The sequence below is a fragment of the Felis catus genome, chromosome B3 (assembly GCF_018350175.1).
Source record: "Felis catus isolate Fca126 chromosome B3, F.catus_Fca126_mat1.0, whole genome shotgun sequence".
Lineage (NCBI taxonomy): Eukaryota > Metazoa > Chordata > Mammalia > Carnivora > Felidae > Felis > Felis catus.
In genome coordinates, this window is record NC_058373.1 from 134,007,609 (window position 1) to 134,029,642 (window position 22,034).

Genomic DNA, 22,034 nt, shown 5'->3' on the forward strand with positions numbered 1-22,034 from the left:
AACGACTGACAGGCAGGTTTTCATCTCAGCAAATAAAAAAATCCATTGCTCTCTTTTTCATGCATCCAGTTTAAAACAGAGCCTTAGAAAAGATACGCTGCGGCTTTAAAGCGGGTGCAAAATATAAACAGTGTGCTGGACAGAGCCCAGCTGCAGGGACCCCAGAGTCAGCTGAAAACAATGAAGCTTTACTCAGGGGCCAGATAACGAACTGAGCATCTAAGTGGAAGGCATTTATTTCACTCCCAACGTTTTGTTTCGGCTGGTTGAACCCGGGATCAAAATGTCTTGGGAAAAGCTCTTGGGGTGTCGGTCCCAAGCGGGGCCGCTCCCGGGGGTGGGTGGGAAGGGGAGAGCTTTGCTCCCCTTCCCGAAGGGTCCCAGGAGATGGCAAGGTTGTGTCCCGGCTTTTAAGGCGTCTTCTGTGTGTTATGTCCATTTTGGTGGGAAGCAAATGTGGTCTCCCGCAAGGTAAGTGCAAAATGCCTCTTTCCCAAATGCCATGCACCGCCAGAAAGAAGCCTGCGGCACCCTTTAGCCGTCAGCCCTGGTACCCCTCACGCCGCCCCCGCCCCCCAGCCCTGCCCTAGGCAACCATGAGCCTAGTTTCTGTTGGGCGCTGGGGAGCATGGTGTGCTTCCCTCGGAGTGACACCCTGTCTTGGGAGCGGAGTGCTTGGTGGGCCCGGGCAGCGGGCAGCAGCCTCTGGTCTTCTGGGCTTGCCTCCCCCAGCAGGAACGTCTGCCCCAGGTGCCAAGGCGGTGGGGGCCCCCGAGCTCTCAGGGCACGGTGGAGCCTCCACCCCACAAGTAGGGGCCAGAAGGAGGAAGGGAGCCCCCCGCTCCCTCCTGCGCTTGCCCGGGACTTGGCCTCGACCACAGGTGGCTGGGCCACGTTGAGAAATGCCGACATCCCACCTCTCCTGGAAAGAGGGCCCTCCGACCGGATGCCGGGGTTGGAGGGCAGGGGCTCCGCCTTCTCAGAGGCGCTATTCTGGAGTGGAGCCCCAGCCTCGCAGAGCTGAAGTCCGAAGTCCATCTCACTGGTCCAAATCAAGCGATCAGCAGGCCTAACTCTTCTTGGGGGCTCGTGGGGAGGATCCGTTTCTTCACCCTTCCAGAGACCACCCTGTGTTCAGGCTTGGGAGCCCTTCCTCCCTCTTCAAAGCCAGCAGGGCACGCCATCTCCCCCACTCTCCGGCCTCCCACCCCTCTCATGGGGAGACACCACGACCACACGGGGCCTCCCTTGGACAATCCAGAACAATCTCTCATCTCAAGACTCTCACCCAAATCCCACCAGGACGGTTCCTTTACCACGTGAGGGGCCATCTTCACAGGGTTTGAGATCAGGACATGGCCGTTTTATCTCCCCCACTCTCCGGCCTCCCACCCCTCTCATGGGGAGACACCACGACCACACGGGGCCTCCCTTGGACAATCCAGAACAATCTCTCATCTCAAGACTCTCACCCAAATCCCACCAGGACGGTTCCTTTACCACGTGAGGGGCCATCTTCACAGGGTTTGAGATCAGGACATGGCCGTTTTATCTCCCCCACTCTCCGGCCTCCCACCCCTCTCATGGGGAGACACCACGACCACACGGGGCCTCCCTTGGACAATCCAGAACAATCTCTCATCTCAAGACTCTCACCCAAATCCCACCAGGACGGTTCCTTTACCACGTGAGGGGCCATCTTCACAGGGTTTGAGATCAGGACATGGCCGTTTTTCTGTCTACTACAGGGTGGGGAGCAGGAGGGCAGACAGAGTGGCCTCCAGCTCAGAAGCTGGCACTTTTCGTGCCAGTGCCCAGCTTGGCTCATTCCCTGACTCAGCCAGGAGAAGCAGAAGATATGACTGCAGGGAAGCTTCTAGCACTGTGGGACAGTCCGGGCAGTGGAGCCGGTGGGGGTGGGGGGGTGGGAGGGGGCGGGGTGGTGTTCAAATGACAGCAGCCAACATCCTCATCCTGACTGAAACACAAGAGACTCAGATCCGAGCCAGGACCATCCAGCTAAGCTGCTCCTGAATTCTGGACCCATAGGAATTGTGCAATAATCGATGGTTATTGCTTTAAGCCACTGCGTTTGTGTTGTTTCGCCGCGACAAGACGCTCATACGGGACCTGGGCTTCCACTCATTCCATCAACGGCTGCTGCCCCCAAATAATTGAATCGGGTCACTATTTCCTTGGAAAATCGAGAGAAGCTGGCCTTGAGGGATGGCAGGTGGGTGTTTCAGAGGATGAAGTGAGGGATAAGGGGCCAGAGGAGCCGGGGGAGAGTCACTTCTCGCGGGGGGGGGGGGGTCTGAGTCCCAGAAGATCGGGTGGGTGGTGGTAGCAAGGAGCCCAGGGAAGCAGCTGCCAAGAGTTGTAGTAATGGGGGCGCCTGGGGGGCTCAGTGGGTTAAGCGTCTGACTCTTGATTTCAGCTCAGGTCATGATCTCACGGTTGGTGGGATCAAGCCCATGTCGGGCTGTGCTGACAGTGTGGAGCCTGCTTAGGATTCTCTCTCTCCTCTCTCTCTCTGCCCCTGCCCCACTTGCACTCTCTTTCTCTAATACTTAAAAAAAAAAGTTGCAGTAACGAAGGCTGAGGCACACCTCCGTTAACATCTGCTGGGGCTGGTTCCTTCTGGGGCCCCCAGGCCACACGACAGGGGTTCTAGGAGAAAAGTGAAGGTGGACAGGCAGCCAGAAGACCAGACCTTTAGAGCACGCTGCGCAGAGAGAAGCTTCCAGGCTTTCCAGAGGCTGCAGAGAGGAGCAGACAAGGACGGTTAAGGGAACTCGGCCTTCAGTTAGCGACACACGGGCTTAGCACAAGTTAAGGGGACTCATTCTTCTAAGACATAGAATTATGGATATACACTGTTGTGTTTCTTTAAGCATCTTATTTAATGCCAAAAAAAAAAAAAAAAATCCCACAGATCCGAATCAGGTGTTTGTACATTGACAAGTTTTTTTCTTTTCTTAAAGCTTGGATAAATACATCTTTACACACACACACAATGGTAAAAAGTAAACCCTTACTGCTTTGTTAAAAGTAAAACCCACACACAAAAAACTTTTCTGGCCAAACGCCCAAAGTAAGAAAACATCACATGTCTACAAAACAGCCACGTTGGGATACGTGTATGCCTCTGGTCGACACCACTCATCCAGACCTGCCCGACCAAAGGGAAAACTGACTTCAAGACCAGGAAGGGAAAACATACATGCCTCTTACAAGTGTTAAAGACAAGTAGCTGCGGAATTCTGCAAATTCCCAATAAATAACTCATAAAAATTCTTAACTCCATATTGTTTACCTTTAACCAATGGCAGTACCAATTATCACGACTCGTGAGTTCGAGCCCCACATCAGGCTCTGTGCTCGCAGCTCAGAGCCTGGAGGCTGGCTTCGGATTGTGTGTCTCCCTCTCTCTCTGCCCCCTTCCCCATTTGTGCTCTGTCTCCCTCTCTCTCTCAAAAATAAATAAAAACATTTAAAAAATTAATACTTGATGATTCTAGCCCAGCTAGAATTAATCAATTTTTTAAAAATCTACCATAAAATATTATAAATATAGGATTCAAGAAAGCAGCTAAAAAAAAAGCTACTATTTACTAAATGCAGGAGGCATCAAGCAAAAAAAAAGAAAGAAAGAAAGAAAATGCTATTCCCTTGGGGGAGAATTAATACTATAGTAATACAAATAAAAATAATAAAAGATGGCATACAAGGCAGATATAAATCCTTGATGTGAGAATATTTCTTGCATTGTAAGAATTGGGTCTTCTAGAGAATTACGTCCTTCTAGAGAGACTTAGAAAAAAAGCCATGCAAATAAAATTCCAATTACATGCCAGCTGAGTGACTTTGTCAAAGGTTTGCCCCAGAAGGGTTTTTTTTTTTTGTTTGTTTGTTTGTTTGTTTGTTTTCCAGAAAGGTCCCACTTGCCATCCAAATTGATGTTTACAACCAACACAAGACGTCACCAACTTCCAAAGCAAACCCTATCTGGAGACTTTGCTTAAGAGCGAACAAAGAGGAGTTTCCCAGATTCCCATATTGGAAAACTGAGAGAGCAGGAGAGAAAGACACAGCTGTGCAGGTCAAGAACCTCATTAAGTCAGGCAGAATTTGGGAGAGATCAAGAAGGGTGCAAGCAAGTCTCTGCAGGTTGACTAGTCCCCCTCCTCGGCGGGGAGTGAGTACTTGGTCCTAGGCAGGAAGGCTGCACAGGCAGCCTGGGAGTCTGAATATAATAAACGCCCCTCTCATAATTAGGGAATGATGCATTTGCTACTGCTTATCAGGCAACTAACGGAGCCAGAAACAAAAAGGTTACGAGGACACCTTCAGAAACAGCCCTGTGAAACTGGAAATGAGTTTGGGCCAGAGAATAACCCACTCTGGTCGGTGATTCTTCTGCCCCAAACGCCACCTGGGACTGCTACACAGCTGGTGTGGTTGGACAGCAAGCAGCTGTTCAAAACTGTCTAAAATTATTTGGCGGCTACACGCAGATAATCGCTGCTGCAGGGTTTAGAGTCTATGGCTGATTCATCTTAACGTGGTAACCTGCACTGAGCAAGATCAAGCACAGCTTCCCTTGGAAAGGTGGGAGGGGGTGCCTGGGTGGCTCAGTTAAGCATCCCAGTTCTCCTCAGGTCATGATCTCACAGCTCATGAGTTCGAGCCCCACGTCGGGCTCTGTGCTGACAGCTCAGAGCCTGGAGCCTGCTTCAAATTCTGTGTCTCCCTCTCTCTCTGCCCCCTCCCCCGCTCACACTCTGTCTCTCTCTCTCTCAAAAATAAACATTAAAAAAAAAAAAGGTGCTAGAAAGCAGAAGTAAACTGTGAGAGAGAGAGAGAGAGAGAGAGAGAGAGAGAGAGAGGAAGGGAGAGAGAAGGAGAAATGACAACCAAAAGAAAAGAGTCAAGTGATTTACTTTGTTGCCAGTTACAGATTTGGGCCAGTTAGCAACACTGAGGCACCCTCATTTCTCAAAGATGGAACAAAGGGTGGACCTGAAGGTCAAGGCTAGAGGACCTGCTAAAGGAAAAGTCAGCAAACTGTTTCACAGCCTTCCTACCCAGCTGCTGGGTCTACACTAGAATGCCATGTCTGTGGGGAGTATGCTCTTTAGAAGGAAATACAGCCTTAGGGCATTTGGACACTCTTCTCTACACTGGGGTGTCACGGCTCCCCCTTCCTCAGAGCTCCTGGTATCGCTTACCAGGCATTTACCTGAAAGGAATAGCTTCTAGTTTTAAAGGACCTTTAAGTAAGAGACAGTAATCAAGCCAGTTGCCATGTAAGACAAGAACGAAAGTCATGATTTCAGTTTATTCTAAAAATAAACAACGCGGGGCATCTGGGTGGCTTAGTCAGTTGAGCATCTGACTCTTGATTTTGGCTCAGGTCACGATCTCTGGGTTGTGGGATCGATACCCAAGTGGGGCTCCACACCGAGCGTGGAGACTGCTTGAGATTCTCTCTCTCTCCCTCTACCCCTCTCCCTCCTCATGTGCACACTGTCTCTCTAAAATAAAAAATAAAAATAAAAAGGCGTGTCTGGTGGCTTAGTCGTTAAGCGTCAGACTTCAGCTCAGGTCATGATCTCGCCATTCTGAGTTTGAGTCCCTTGTGGGGCTCTGTGCTGACAGCTCAGACCTGGAGCCTGCTTCGCATTCTGTGTCTCCCTCTCTCTCTGCCCCTCCCCAGCTTGCTCTCTCTCTCTCTCTCTCAAAAATACATAACAAACATTAAAAAATAAAACAAAAATAAAAATAAACAATCATTGGGACACCTGGCTGGCTCAGCCAGTAGAGCATGCAAGTCTTGATCTCGGGATTGTGAGTTTGAGCTCCACATTGGGTGTAGAGATTACTTCAATAAATAAACTTAAAAAAATTAAAATAAACAACCCTTCCCTCCTTGCTACCATAAATGCCAAATTGAAGATGGTACAAATAAGAAGGGAAGAGAATATTTTCAAATTATTAAGAAAATGAAGAGAACAACCTCATCAATGGGAAAACCATGAAATGAAAACCAGAAAATAGTACAAACCTAGGTCCTTTAAAAAGATGGTATTCAATTAAAAATTTTAAATGCTCACATGTTCTAATGTAACACCTGACTAGCTTCAAGTTTTAGGAAATTCTTGAACAAAAGATACACATCAAAACAGCAAGGTATGGGGCGCCTGGGTGGCTCGGTTGAGCGTCCAACTTCGGCTCAGGTCATGATCTCGCGGTCCGTGAGTTTGAGCCCCGCGTCGGGCTCTGGGCTGATGGCTCAGAGCCTGGAGCCTGCTTCTGATTCTGTGTCTCCCTCTCTCTCTGCCCCTCCCCAGTTTATGCTCTGTCTCTCTCTGTCTCAAAAATAAATAAAACGTTAAAAAAAAAATTAGAAAAAACCCCCCAGCAAGGTAGGAGCCTGCTCCCTTCCCCAAAGAATCCCCAGTAAGAGGCCCCACGAGCCCCCGTCAGTGATGGCACCAGAAGGAACCTTGCCTCTGATAGGCCCTGGGTGAGCTCTAAGGTTCCTAAGCTCTAAGATTCTAGATAAGCTAAAAATACTGCTATGACGATAGTATGATCTGATCCACTATGTAGCCCTCTGAAATAAACAAAGTTGGCTCAAATAATAAGACCTTCTACAAATTAGCCCAGTGCTAATACACTTCAAACCCACACTCAGAACTATAATATACATTATAAATTTTTACTATTTGATGGCCCAAAACATTAACAATCTTTTAGATTAAATTTAATTTTTTTAATGTTTATTTACTTTTGAGAGAGAGAGAGACAGAGGGTGAGCGGGGGGAGGGGCAGAGAGAGAAGGAGACACAGAATCCGAAGCAGGCTCCAGGCTCCGAGCTGTCAGCACAGGGCCGAACGCAGGGCTCGAACCCAGGAACTGTGAGACCATGACCTGAGCTAAACTTGGACACTTAACTGACTGAGCCACCCAGGCGCCCCTAAAAATCTATTTAATTTTAAACCTACCTATTCTCAGTTTCTATTTCAATATACTAATTGATATTCACTATACAGAACCAGGCAAAGACACTTTTAAAATAAGTTGCTATATAATAGAGAGCCTTCATTATTCAACAACAGCTACATCTATGTTCTTCCCATCTTTGGGATCAAAGCACCTGATAGAAGTTTTCCTCTTCTTTCTATAATTTGGCTATTGTTGAAAGTGCTAAATGTCCATCAACTGATGCATGGTTAAAGAAACTGTGGTTTATGTACACAATGGAATACTACTTGGCAACGAGAAAGAATGAAATATGGCCCTTTGTAGCAACATTGACAGAACTGGAGAGTGTTATGCTAAGTGAAATAAGTCACACAGAGAAAGGCAGATGCCATATGTGTTCACTCTTACGTGGATCCTGAGAAACCTAACAGAAGACCACAGGGGAGGGGAAGGGGAAAAAAAAAGAGAGGGAGGGAGGCAAACCATAAGAGACTCTGAAAAATTGAGGATGAACTGAGGGTGGATGGGGGGGTGGGAGGGAAGGGAAGGTGGGTGATGGGCATGGAGGAGGGCACCTGTTGGGATGAACACTGGGTGTTATATGGAAACCAATTTGACAATAAATTTCATATTTAAAAAAAAATATATATATATATATAAAAGTTTTCCTCTTCTTTAACTGATCCTTCAGTGTGCTGGTGAGGCAGGGAAGGACGGGTGGAGTTATTCCCATTTTATGGCTGAAGAAATGGAGGCAGAGAGAGGCTAAGTGACTTGCTCAGATTGATCAAGTCTGTGGCCAGTCTGGAAATATGGGACCAACTTCCTGCTCACTTCCTTTCATAAAACCATCAGCAATACTGATGGGAAGCGCCACACACAGTGCAACATGCAGAAACATAGCTGGGGGGTGGGGGGCATGGACCACACCCGACCTGGATGGCGGGCTGTGCTCACTGCCCTGCCTCCCGGCACTTGGGTTCTCGCCAGGGGCTCGCTGCACCAGCCACTTTGCCTCTAACTTCACCACACAGTGTCTCCCGTGGTCTTGGGGCTTTTCCGAACACAAGAGATATAACTTAGTAACACGCTGGTTGATACAAGGAAATAAATACTACTTATTCAGTAACAGTCCTAGAATATAGACACAGAGCATTATGCCCAAGATTCATCGGCAAAAAAGTTAAGAATGGAAATTTCACCTAAAACTGTTCTTCAAGTCTGTGGTTCATGAGCAAATAATTAATTTCCAATGTCTGAATACCTTTAAAGGGGCAAATATTTACGTATCAGTTCAATCACAGGAAACCCGCCCACCCACTTGACTTTCCAAGTCAAGAGCCATATTTAATGCACATGTGCACGCTGTTAGCACGGCTGGTATCTGATGCCGAGGTGGGATACTGTACCTTAGGGTTTGCCGTGTGAGAGGCACATATGCAACTTTTATTTTCTCTGTATTAAAAATATTCATCTTTAAACAAAAATAACCAGTCACGGCACCTGGGTGGCTCAGTCAGTGGAGCATCCGACTTCAGCTCAGGTCATGATCTGATGGTTCATGGGTTCGAGCCCTGAGTCGGGCTCCATGCTGACAGCTCAGAGCCTGGAGCCTGCTTCGGATTCTGTGTCTCCCTCTCTCTCTGACCCTCCCCTGTTCGCACTTTGTCTCTCTCTCAAAAATAAATAAACATTAAAAAAAACAACAACCAGTCAGGCTCTTTTCAGTGAGGAACATTAACTTTGCAAAGCAATCACAATGAAAAGAAGCCTAGTGCTAGCAAAAAGTGCTAGATATGCTTGTCATTCTCTATATAAGATGAATTTACTATGAAAAAAAAATTCCCTGTGATGCTTTGCTTAATTTCCCTATCTCCCAACATAAGGGAGTAACTCATACCAGAGAGTATTCCAGTACAGGTGGGGATCACAGCAAGGCAGATAGATAATTTGAAAAATTATGATCCAATTATAAAAATTTGACATTGTAACTCAGACTTTAATAGTTCCCGGATATGCTACTATATTTAAAACAAAACCCTTGGGGCGCCTGGGTGGCGCAGTCGGTTAAGCGTCCGACTTCAGCCAGGTCACGATCTCGCGGTCCGTGAGTTCGAGCCCCGCAGCAGGCTCTGGGCTGATGGCTCAGAGCCTGGAGCCTGTTTCCGATTCTGTGTCTCCCTCTCTCTCTGCCCCTCCCCCGTTCATGCTCTGTCTCCCTCTGTCCCCAAAATAAATAAAAACGTTGAAAAAAAAATTAAAAAAAAAAAATAAATAAATAAAACAAAACCCTTTACTATAACCACCATAATGTGCTAACATTTGAAAAACTTAACATGAAACTAGTATAGAAACTAATTAAAAGAAAAATTCTACATGATAAAGACTATACATTAAGTATAATAGTCACAAATACTTATCATTTTCACTTTCATAATATACCTAGGACACAACTAAGTCATTTTAAACTCTAATTAGAATTTCTGAACACTCAACTTTTTCCCTGAATGTATCATTAGATACACCATTAGAACAAGTTTTCTGAATTTTTAGGTGAGTAGAATTTGATTATTCTGACTTTAGAAAGCCAACACTCTGGGGCACCTGGGTGGCTCAGTTGGTTAAGCATCCAACTCTTTGTTTCCCCTCAGGTCGTAATCTCACAGTTTGTGAATTTGAGCCCCACATTGGGCTCTGTGCTGACAGCATGGAGCCTGCTTGGGATTCTCTCTCTCCCTCTCTCTTTGCCCCTACCCCTCATGTGCTCTCCCTCTCTCTCTCTCTCAAAATAAATAAACTTAAAAAAAAAAGAAAGAAAGAAAGAAAGAAAGCCAACACTAGGCTCAAAAGCAAGGGCACTGAAACTTAAAAATTGGAATGCTTTTACAGTGGACTTTACTCCCATATCTAAAAAAGATATATTAGACTGGGGGTACCTGATCGACTGATAAATGGATAAAGAAGATGTGGTATACATATACAATGGAATATCACAGCCATCAAAAAGAATGAAATGTTGCCATATGCAGTGATGTGGATGGAGCTAGAATGTATTATCCTAAGTGAAATAAGTCAGTCAGAGAAAGACAAATACCATATGATTTCACTCACATTTGAAATTTAAGAAACAAAACAGATGAACATATGGGAGGGGGGGAAAGAGAAGAGAGGGAAACAAACCACAAGAGACTCTTAATGACTGAGAACAAAATGAGGGTTGATAGAGGGAGGTGGGTGGGGGGATGGGCTGGATGGGTGATGGGCATTAAGGAGGGCACTTGTTGGGATGAGCACTGGATGTTGTATGTAAGTGATGAACCATAGAATTCTACTCCTGAAACCAATACTGCCCTGTATGTTAACTAACTAGAATTTAAATTAAGAAAAAATTGGGGTGCTTGGCTGGCTTGGTCAGTGGACCATGTGCCTCTTGATTCCGGGGTTGTGGGTTTGAGCCCCTCATTGGATGTGGAGTTACTTAAAAATAATAATAAAATCTTAAAATAAAAATAAAAGCTGCATTAGCATCACTCAGTAAAATAATACTATAAACAAATATTTATCTTTCCAGTCCCTTCTTGTAAAACATATATACCATTACACTAATGATACAAAAAAATACTTCTACTAGCTCATATATTTTAGATAGGCTTTATTATAAATATTTTAAGAACGAATTTTCTTTTTAAAAAAAAATTTTTTTTTTAACATTTATTTATTTTTGAGACAGAGAGAGATACAGCATGAACGGGGGAGGGTCAGAGAGAGAGGGAGACACAGAATCGGAAGCAGGCTCCAGGCTCCGAGCCGTCAGCCCAGAGCCCGACGCGGGGCTCGAACTTGCGGACCATGAGATCGTGACCTGAGCTGAAGTCGGACGCTTAACCGACTGAGCCACCCAGGCGCCCCTAAGAAAGAATTTTCAATAGCTAGTTTTATTTAAAAATATCTTCAAAACATTTACCATTCAAAATATATAAAAAGTACTGATATTAGTGTGCTATTATACTCACCACATAAAGATTTTAGGTGAACTAATCTGCAGTTTGAAACAACTTTATTTTACATTTGCCAAAAAGCATTTTGAAAATTTCAGTCTAATTATCTTTCTTCAGTACGGTTCGTCATTGCCAGAAACAAAAGAAGTTTCATGTGATGTCTCAGTTAGTGAATAAAAAAATTTATAAGTTCTCTCATATTGATAAAACTTTTACCTTTAATGAGTATAAATAAATTATCCAGGGGTGGCTGGGTGGCTCAGTCGGTTAAGCATCTGACCTCGGCTCAAGTCATGATCTCACGGTTTGTGGGTTCGAGGCCCGCACTGGGCTCTGTGCTGACAGCTCAGAGCCTGGAACCTGCTTCAGATTCTGCGTCTCTCTCTCTCTGCCTTTCCCCTGCTGGCGCTCTGTCTCTCTCTGTATCTCAAAAATGAATAAATGTTTAAAAAATTTAAAAAACAGAGAGTAACTGAAATGATTAGGCTTTAAAACAATTGTCGAGGATACAGATATTTTCACCATATACCGTGGAGTTAAGGGAGACAATTGACCTCTGACTACTTGGATGGCAAAGCCAGGAGTGACGTGACTTGCAGATATCTCGATGGCACTATGTTTGAGAGTAAGACAACTGCTCCAAATGATTTCATGAATGAATAAAATAATATTTCAGCCAACCGCACACATGAACCAGCTTCTGAGAGAGAAAGGTAACATTGGTAAGGCAAGAGAGAGTGGAGAAAAATATTCACCAAAGAAAAATGTATGCAACACAAGAGCCTGGTGGCCCCATTAGGACAATGAAGCCAAAAGCAAGAGATAAACCTTTAGAGCGGAGATCAAAGTGATGATCAGCTGAACGAGACCATCGTCAAAACACACAGCATTTTGGTATCTACCCAAACGTTACCCAAAACTGGGAGGTGTCCCCTGGTAGGCTGCAGTTTGGGGGTTCTCTGCAGGCAACACATTCACTCTGTCCCTCAGAACTTAATTTCTCTTTTTAGCGAAGACTCTCCAGCCATAGTATTAATTATGCTTCAAACAGGCTTGTTGCCACTTAAACGACAGTGGAGATGGCTTTGTCGGAAGAGCAAGGTGTTAGCACTGACCACATCAACATGACTCCAACTTCTCTGGCTGATCGTGAGTGTGTGCGTGCGTGTGTGTGATTTTTTAAAAATTAGGGTAACGTTCACATAACACAAAATTTCCCATCTAAAGCATACAGGTCAGCGGTTTGTACAACCATTACCCTATTGAATTCTGAATGTTTTAATCACCCCCAAACCTCATCACCTACATGCATTAGCGGTCACTCCCCATTTCTGTCTCCCATCATCCTCCGGAAGTCTCTAATCTACTTTCTATCTTGATGGATAGGCCTGTTATGGACATTTCATATACAGGAGCTTACACAGTAAGTGGCTTTTTGTGTTTGGCTTCGTCTACTTTATTTTTTTATTATTTAAGAAAATTTTTAAATGTTAATTTTTGAGAGAGAGAGAGACAGGGTGTGAGCAGAGGAGAGGCAGAGAGAGAGAGAAGGAGAGGGAGACACGGATTATGAAACAGGTTCCAGGCTCCGAGTGTCAGCACAGAGCCTGATGCGGGGCTTGAACCCACGAGCAGCGAGATCATGACCTGGGCCGACGTCAGAGGCTCGACTGACTGAGCCAACCGGCGCCCCTGGCTTTGTCTATTTTAAGTGGCAGTTCGTAAACCATTCCAAAAGGGTTGTAATTCCCAGGGCACCACATCACAGGTGTTCAAGATTCTCGGTCTGTCCTCATGGGTGTAGTCCAGCTTCTACAGAGCTACTATGCATGATGTTCTAGTTCCTGGACTGCCTTTGGATCGCATGAAAATGGATTACAATCGGAACTACAAATTACCATTCCCCAGAATATGTGAAGTTTCTAAAGTGGGAAAGAATAACAAAAAACAGGACTAAAATTCTTGATTTGATCACAATATCTTAACAGTAACATATGCTCAGGTTATGTTTTTTCTCTTGGTACCAGTGACATTTAAGCTATTCTGGAAGACTGGGAAAAGCAAGCCATATCTTTTACTATTTTCAGCATTTTTTTTTAGCACTTAATAAGTGCTTTGTAGCATGTGCAATGTTTGGTAAAATCCGAAGTTAAAATGAGAAACCACAAGTGGGCTGACTGGATCACATATGGACACTCACGGAAGGATTCGCTTTCAGAGCTATGTTTGTTCTCCCTGAACAAGCTCCTGGAGTTTTAACTAGAATTGTCACTTACTTCTGCTCCAAAGTAAGTCTCTCAAGTGTCTGTCTTGTCCCTATGATGTAGAAACTCGCAGATAGGGAGGTAGGCATAATGCCTTAGCTTTTCAAAAGATTAACCCACTGTGAAGTGGGTTAATCTCTGCAGAATTTTTTAAAAGCCTAAAAATATTTTTATAAACTCGGAAGGCGTTGTCATCCTAAGGGCCTTGAGCTCAGTCTGTCTCTCATTCACCCACACACCAGAAAAAGTCTTGAAATAGTACAACACAGAAACCCTTTGGGAGCAGTCCTTCTAGGAAATGAGAGGCTCTAACTCCCAAAGTGGCCGGAATCTTATTTCCTGCTGTATTACCCATGTCGAGAATAGTACCTGGCCTGAGCAGGAGCTCAAAAAGACGTGTGTGAAGGAACAAATGAATAAACTGGGTTTCCTCCTATGTGAACCCATGACAACCAAGTTATCATTGCAAGAAGCCACTGTGGGGAAAATGACTTTGGTGACTGAAAATGGTTACCATCAGATTTCTGCTCTGGGCCACAACAGAGTAGCTTGTGTGTTTATTCCAGGAATGCAACATTTGAAAATCAATTACTGTAATTAATCACTAGATGAGAACGAAAGAGAAAAACCACATGGTCATCTCAGAAGAGGGAGAACAAGCGTTTAATTAAAACTCTCAAAAAACTAGGAGAAAAAAAACCCCTTAATTTGGCAAGTGGTATCTATTGAAAAATTTACAGCAAACATCATATTGAATGGTAAAATACTGAGTTCTTATTTTGAGTTTAGGAACTAGCCAAAGAGGTCCACTGTCACCATTCTATTCAAGATTTTGCCAGAAGTCTAGTCAGCTCAGTAAGGGAAAAAAAGAAAAATTGGAAACGGAGAAGTGAAACTATCATTATTTTTAGGAGATATGAGTGTATACATGAAGAAATACAAAAGAATCTATAGAATTAGTATAATTAAAGTGAAGTTAGTAAGGTTGAGAGATGCAAAGGCAGTATAGAAAATAATTATGTTTCTACATACTAATGAACAATAATTAGATAATAACATATAAACATCAAAAATCTAAAGATAAATCTAACCTCCACATGTAAATCTTAAAACCTTGTTGAGACAAAGTAAAGATGATCTAATTAAATAAAGAGATATACCATGTCTGTGGATTACAAAACTCAAAATTGAGAAAATATAAATTCTCCTGAAATTGAGCTCTATAACTTAATGCCATACCAATTAAACCCTAATAGGTAACCTCCCCAAGGAAAACAACAACCTGTTTCTAAAATGTGTATGCAAGGGGTGCCTGGGTGACTCAGTCAGTTGAGCGTCCGACTTTAGCTCAGGTCATGATCTCACGGTCTGTGAGTTCGAGCCCCGCATCGGGCTCTGTGCTGATGGCTCAGAGCCTGGAGCCTATTTCAGATTCTGTGTCTCCCTCTCTCTCTCTGCCCCTCCCCCGCTCATACTCTGTCTCTGTCTCTCTCTGTCAAAAATAAATAAACATAAAAAAAATAAAAACAAATGTATATGGAAATGCAAAGGGTTAAAAATAGCCGAGACTATCCGGAAGAACATTAAAGTTAGAGATCTTACATTACCAGATGGGAAGACTGTAAAAATTACAACTGCAATGCACTGAGATTTTCAAGACCCTGTGCTAGGTCAAGTGAACACTCATGGAATAAGTAAACTTTGTAGTATCCCACACCATGCACAAATACCAGTGCTAGATGGATCACAGATCTAATGTGAATGATAAAATAAAGCTTTTAGAAGAATAAGAATCTTAGGGTAAAGATTTATGAAACAGGACACAAAAATCACTAACCATCAGGGGCGCCTGGGTGGCGCAGTCGGTTAGGCGTCCGACTTCAGCCAGGTCACGATCTCGCGGTCCGGGAGTTCGAGCCCTGCGTCGGGCTCTGGGCAGATGGCTCAGAGCCTGGAGCCTGTTTCCGATTCTGTGTCTCCCTCTCTCTCTGCCCCTCCCCCGTTCATGCTCTGTCTCTCTCTGTCCCAAAAATAAATAAACGTTGAAAAAAAAAATTAAAAAAAAAACCAAAACGGGTATACTGCACTTCACAAAAATTAGAACTTTCTGGTCATCAAAAGGACATCGATTGGAAAGTGAAAAAGCACACCAAAGAGAAGAGATTTATAACAACACATCAGACAAAAACTTCATACCAATAAAATATAAAGAGCCCCTGCCAACCAATAGGAAAAAGACAGACAAGCAAATAACTATCACTTGTTAAGTGACTTGAGTAGGTGCTCAACAAGTGAGAATGTCCAAACGGCTAATAAAGATATAAAAGGGTGCTCTACTTGCCGCTGCTTCTCAGGGAAATGCAAATTAAAACTACAACAGAATCCACAGTTGCCAGAATGCCTAAAACCACAAGGAAATACAATTTCGCCAGAATGGCTACAACCACAAGGAAATACAACTTCGCCACTCACACATTGCTGGTGGGAGTGTAAATCGGTGAGACAGCTGTTGGAAACTATTTGGCAACATCTTTAAGCTAAATATGCATCCATCCTATGATTCAGTAAGTTTCATCCTTATGTATAAACCCGAGGCAATGAATGTACATATCCACCAAAAGTTACGCACGGGAATGTTCGTGACAGCTTTAGACTAAAAAGCTAAAAATTATGAACCAAATGTCTATCAACATTAGAATGGATAAACAAATGGGGATATACTCATCTGATGGAATAATACACAGCAATGAAAAAGAGCCACTATTGTTATGGCTGCATGCACCGACGTAGTTGAATTTCACAGATATGATGATCATCAAACCCAACCAGACACAAGGGCAGGCAAACAAGTCTACGGGAGACAGAAGCCAGAAGAACAGTAGTTAAGTTTGAGTATGGAGTGGGAGCCTTATCTTGATTGAGGTGATGGTTATGAGGGTACATACATAAGTTAACGCTCACTGAGCTGTCCACTTAAGATCTGTGCAGTTTATATGCTATACTGCATTAAAATTAGAAAAAAATTTATTTATTTTTGAGAGACAGAGAGAGAGAGAGAGAGATAGACAGAGTGTGAGCAGGGGAGGAGCAGAGAGAGAGAGAGAGAGAGAGAGTCACAGAATCCCAACCAGGCTCCAGGCTTGGAGTCGTCAACACAGAGCCCAAGGCAGGGCTCGAACTCACGAACTGTGAGATCACGACCTGAGCTAAAGTCGGACATTTAACCGAGTGAATCACCCAGGCACCCCTAAAATTTTTAAAGAATATGATCACTACCTACATGTACCCTTAGTGCTCCATTTGGACTGGTCTCTTTGGCCACGGAATGTCAATGGTCTCCATGGCAGAAAGCAGTAGGAACAGTTGGAGAGGGAACAGGGAAGGAGAGGAGAAAGCAATCACATGGGCCTCCTAGCAAAAAATAACCATCTTACAAAGCCTGTATAGACATGCTAAATAAGTTCACCTACCGACCCAGTAGATACAATGATTAAAAGAGATTTACACACATGGCTACTGAAATGGCCTTTTTGTAAAGTCTCCCTCTGTCCATGTTCATAGCAATTGTTTGTACCTCCGAGATGTAAAGCTGCTCATTTTCCCACAGGGCCAGTATTTCCCTTTTCCTACAGCCCTTTCATCCCCAAATGTTCCCTTCTCTGCCCCCATCAAGGATTTCTCTGATGTTAATTACAATCCATAAACATTAGTCAACACATGGGTGTGTTAAGAAGTGGGGAGTATGGGGCGCCTGGGTGGCGCAGTTGGTTGAGTGTCCGACTTCAGCCAGGTCACGATCTCGCGGTCCGTGAGTTCGAGCCCCGCGTCTGGCTCTGGGCTGATGGCTCAGAGCCTGGAGCCTGTTTCCGATTCTGTGTCTCCCTCTCTCTCTGCCCCTCCCCCGTTCATGCTCTGTCTCTCTCTGTCCCAAAAATAAATAAACGTTGGAAAAAAAAAAAAAGAAGTGGGGAGTAAAGTATCAGTGTAGGGAAACACTCACGTGTGCGGTTGTACCTTTGGAAAGCAAGAGAAAGTACAGTCGCTGCAGTCCGTGAAGACACCACAGATGGCGATGGGCGGAATGGCATTCGTCTGAGTTGTGTGACACCACTGTCCCCCTTAATCGTTCACACAGAAGAACAACAATGTTTCTCATCTTTTTGTATCCCACTTACTTTCTAGGAAGACGAATTCTTATCTTTATGAAGGCTGTGGAAGAATTTACATAATTACGTGGATTACTGTAGCTTATTTTCAGCAAGTTTTCAATTCCACACCCAAGGATGCATACATACCCCTTGAGACAGAAGTACACCTGCTATCCGTTAAAATGCCAGTCTTTCAAAAATTTTTCTAAGTATGTTCGAATGTGCCTTCCTCTTCTTCTTTTTAAAAATTCATGCGGTAAAGTTCTTAGGGATATTTTTCAAAACTTCAGTACTAAAGCGTTACCTTTACATGTAATGTGGCACCCTCTGTATTTCCCTTCTTACTCATCAGGAGAATGAGAATTATTGTACACTTAATCTCTCCTTTTACCGGTGTTTATAACTTCAGCAAATAGGCTAGCACTACAGCGCCTAAAATAAACTGTTATGAATGATCTAAGGTCTACACAACCAGAAGGTCTTTCATGAGGATAATTGTCACATATATCTCAACACGACAGTGCACATTTTGCGTGACCAGCCCCATAGAAAGTCAAAAATAAAACCGCCGTTAAGAATGTCATGTTCGTCAACCTTCCTGGATTTTAAACAAAGGAAACAAGAGAAACGACGATTTCCCCATCTACCTACAAGCAGGAAAACAAAACTATAGCATTGGGTTCATATTTAACTTACATTTCCTTGTCTTTTTTTATTTAAAAAAAACTTTTTTTTTTTAACGTTTATTTATTTTTGAGACAGAGAGAGACATAGCATGAACGGGGGAGGGTCAGAGAGAGAGGGAGACACAGAATCGGAAGCAGGCTCCAGGCTCTGAGCTGTCAGCACAGAGCCCTATGTGGGGCTCGAACCCATAAAACCTGGTATCATGACCTGAGCCGAAGTTGGACGCTTAACTGGCTGAGCCATCCAGGTGCTCCAAACTTACATTTTATTTTATTTTATTTTATTTTATTTTTCAACGTTTATTTATTTTTGGGACAGAGAGAGACAGAGCATGAACGGGGGAGGGGCAGAGAGAGAGGGAGACACAGAATCGGAAACAGGCTCCAGGCTCTGAGCCATCAGCCCAGAGCCTGACGCGGGGCTCGAACTCACGGACCGCGAGATCGTGACCTGGCTGAAGTCGGACGCTTAACCGACTGCGCCACCCAGGTGCCCCCAAACTTACATTTTAAATGTAGCCCTTTACATAGTTTTTTTTAAGAAATCAGTAGCAATATAAACAAATGAAAAAGCAGCTTTTCACAGGTAAATGAATCTGCAACTCTAACACAAACAAGCATGTTCGAAATGAACTCAGGAGGCTTGATTTTTTGTTCCAGTGGCTCATTGACTTATCATTTTATAGAGGTTTGGAAGAATTAATGAATTTAAACTAGCGAATTTAACTCAGTCAGCCACAGGATCTGGCATAGTAGTTAGAAGAAATGGGTCTTTTAAAATTTATTTCCTCTACTACTTTCCTTTTCTTATTCTTGACTCTCCATTAGCCATATACAGTTATAAAATATTTGAATTGGGGTCTATGATGGTATGAAAACGACATGCAATAAAATCAATAAGGGAAAAAGGAAGGGGTGATTTCGCCTTATCTCCAAAATTAATATTATAAAGAGAAATTAATGTATTTATGTATTGGGGGCTTTTTTGGATCTACTTCTACTCTACTCCTAGTACTAAGAAAGAGTTCATATGAAGTATTTTCATATAAAATATTTCTTAGTTTACTTCTGATGTGACTAAGTGAAAGTGTTGTGAATTTTAGAATACAAGTCACTGGGCGGTGACAGTTTGCACACAGTGTAACCACTGCAAACTTAGCATCAGAGGCTGTCTTTCTGGAATTCATAAGCAGGGTGGGGATGAAGGTATTTGACATGGGGCACCACCCCGAGTGCTTTTAGGTCTTTTCAAAAGCCCATTCTAGATTATTCAGAGACCCTCATTGCGACGGATTAGCTCTCCTTCCTTCCTCTTCTCACGCTGCCTTTTTACCCATTTCATTTTCTGCCAAGTCCTTCTGAAGAAGAGGCAATGAAAGTAAACGAAAATGAAGCCCCTCAATTTCAACATCCAGGAGTCAATGGCATCTTCAATCATTACACTGACCATTTTTCTGGATCGTTTTCCATTAGCAACAAAGTCCGTTTAGTTTATACTCTGCAAGTAGTATTTTCTACTAGGACGCACAGTTAAAAAAAAATGACCTGAAGAGCTAACTCAGACATTCCCAAATCTATTTAACATAACTATAGATACAAACGGACATTTTCTTGGTTATTATAATTCTGTGCCTGAGGAAATCACATTTTGTGAATTAGCTATATAGTGGTAATAATTCATGTAAGGTTTCCCATCATCACCAGGAATGACTGAAAGCTAGGAGCACAAAAGTTTCATTGACTCGTGAGAATTATATAGCCATTTGGGCCGCTAAAAAGTCTAAAAAGTCATTTCCAATAACCTTCACGGACAAAAATGTGGACAGAGTGATACGGTATTTTGAAAATATTTTAATATTTGCCATTTTTTGCCTGTGCTATTAATATGTACATTGATTTAGTAATAAATATACTACTATTACATAGAGTGCAATATTTTTAGTATTCGTAACTGTTTGAAATTAATGCTGCTATTATCTCAAGAAAGGAATAAATAAATATCATGCCCAAATTCCAAACCAATGCTCAAGAGATTATCACTAACAAAAATTATAAAATAAACATGTTGGGCATTATCTTTTTAAGCATGATTCTTGTAAACACAGCCAAGATCACTTTTCTCAGTCCTGACATTTCCTGTGATGGCTTTAAAAGAAAATACAACGTACAAATCCTATCTTTTTTTTTTTTCTTTTTGCATAGGGAATGAATTCATTGTATTTGAAAAGGAAGCAATCTTTTGGTGAAAGGTCTCCATCACATAGTACTTGCTTTCTGTAGGAATTCAGAACTTTGGAGCAACAAAAGGGCTCTGCGGAAGTTTATAAAATATGCTCTCTGCATTTAAAATTTAACAGAAAAATTTCAAGACAAGTCAGAGTCATGATTCTAAAATAGTATGTACATAATATCCGACTCCGGGAGGGCATGCCTCGCTGCAGCACAACGCAGTACACAGATGTGAAGCACAGTGTTTCATAGAATTTTCCTTTAGATTTTCTTCGCATCGGTGCCTAAGTGGATCGTGATTATGCCCATTCCGCTTGTCGCAGACAAGGTAGAAGGGGGACGTGAGGACAAATTTAAAGCGGATGATGGAAAAACGGGCAAAAATGCAGCACATGTGCTTTAAACGGTGCACTTTATAAAATAGTTTGCTTTATCCATAGTCTTTTACAAAGTGCAGTATTACTTAAAACAGAGACGTGTACCTCAATATTCGGCAATAACCATTAAAACAACCTGCCAGGGAAGAGCAGTGCGAAATTAAAACCGTACGTAGCTTAGCATGCATGTCAGACGGGTCCCCAGTACAGAGTATGGGACCTTACGTTCCTGTATCTTTTTTTTTTTTCTTTTACTTTTTAGAAAAGGACTCGTAACAACAGGTTACCATCGTAGGCAACCATAAAACAAAGACAATAAGTTAAAACCCTCTCTCAGGAAATGAGCGAACGCCACGCATCAAATTCACTACACAATCTCTGCACTGCTCCGCGGGGGCCCATCTCTTAAAAGGCCACGCGGTCCCCGAGGCAAAGCAAAAGGCATCATCATCACCGTACGTGTGACTCCTGCGGGCGGACGTCTGGAACACCCGAGACTCGTTTTGTAAGCAGCTCGAACCTGACCCGCCCCTAAGTAGGTTTACAGACACCCCTGCTCTTTCAGGAACAGTCCTGTTGGCGTCACGCCAGGTCACTCAACAGTAAAACGTGTGCTCTGTTCACAGTAACATTCTCCGTGCAGTGCTTTTTGGACACGGGCAACCAGTTGGGTTTGCCCGAAAACAACTCCCTAAGAGGCAGGTTCCGCGAAGACCAACGGGGCACGTTTTTAAAAGCGCACGACGTCACCCCAGGCACAGGCTGAGGGCACGCGGGTGCGATGGGTCGGCGGCGGCGACAGTCCTGCCCTCCGCCCGCCCGCGCTCAGTCCGAGAAGTGGGAGAGGGTGTCCGGGTTGCTGCCGTCAGCGGGGTGGCCGGGCTGCAGTGTCTTCGTCGGGGTGGTCTTCCCGTGGGACTGGGAGGAGGACGAGTGGGAGCTTTCGCTCGAGCTGCTGCGCGTCTCTGTGCTGGTGCTGGTTTTCTTCATTTTCCTTCTCTTGGCCAGAGGGGCCTTATCGACATTCTGCAGGCAAAACCCCTCTCTCTTGTATTTGTTAAAGGCCTAGGGGAGAAAGAGAGGGAGCCTCTGTGAAGGCAAAGGGGCTGACGCTTTCCGGCACGTCTGACTTCTAGAAGAAGACAACTTTCGGTTGGCAACCACGGCTCCAAGTTGTTTTGGGAACAAAGTCCTTAAAACCGGTACTTGCCAACCTCCTGGCAGGACGCACAAGCTCAGGGGAAGAGTCCCCAGGGCTCCGCGTAGATCAAACCAGCCAGGCTGCTCAGGAGTCCTGATTCTTCCTCAATCTTTTGACGAGGTCAGCGCTACCTCTCAGTA

General features: G+C 43.9%; 2 protein-coding genes across 2 annotated transcripts in view; both read right to left on the reverse strand.

The window, feature by feature from the left end:
* LOC111560915 lies at window positions 1-15,141 on the reverse strand. Its single transcript, XM_023255956.2, has 3 exons — window positions 15,091-15,141; window positions 2,610-2,759; window positions 1-1,113 (listed from the first exon to the last, which is right to left on the reverse strand). Exons 1-3 carry the CDS (start codon window positions 15,091-15,093, stop codon window positions 535-537), a joined length of 732 nt encoding a protein of 243 aa, XP_023111724.1. The 5' UTR covers window positions 15,094-15,141; the 3' UTR covers window positions 1-534.
* Window positions 15,142-19,918: 4,777 nt separating this feature from the next.
* RPS6KA5 (ribosomal protein S6 kinase A5) overlaps window positions 19,919-22,034 on the reverse strand; it is a 177,556-nt gene continuing 175,440 nt past the window's right edge. Inside the window, 1 exon segment of the mRNA XM_003987915.6 lies at window positions 19,919-21,758. Within this exon segment, the coding sequence (XP_003987964.2) occupies window positions 21,519-21,758 (240 nt within the window). The 3' untranslated portion in view covers window positions 19,919-21,518.

What these genes read in the sequence shown, in the direction of transcription:
- LOC111560915 (XM_023255956.2), bottom strand. An exon ending in CCCAGCAGATGTTAACGGAG is followed by an intron (nt 1,114 to 2,609) that starts GTGTGCCTCAGC and finishes GGTCTCTGGAAG; the next exon opens with GGTGAAGAAACGGATCCTCC.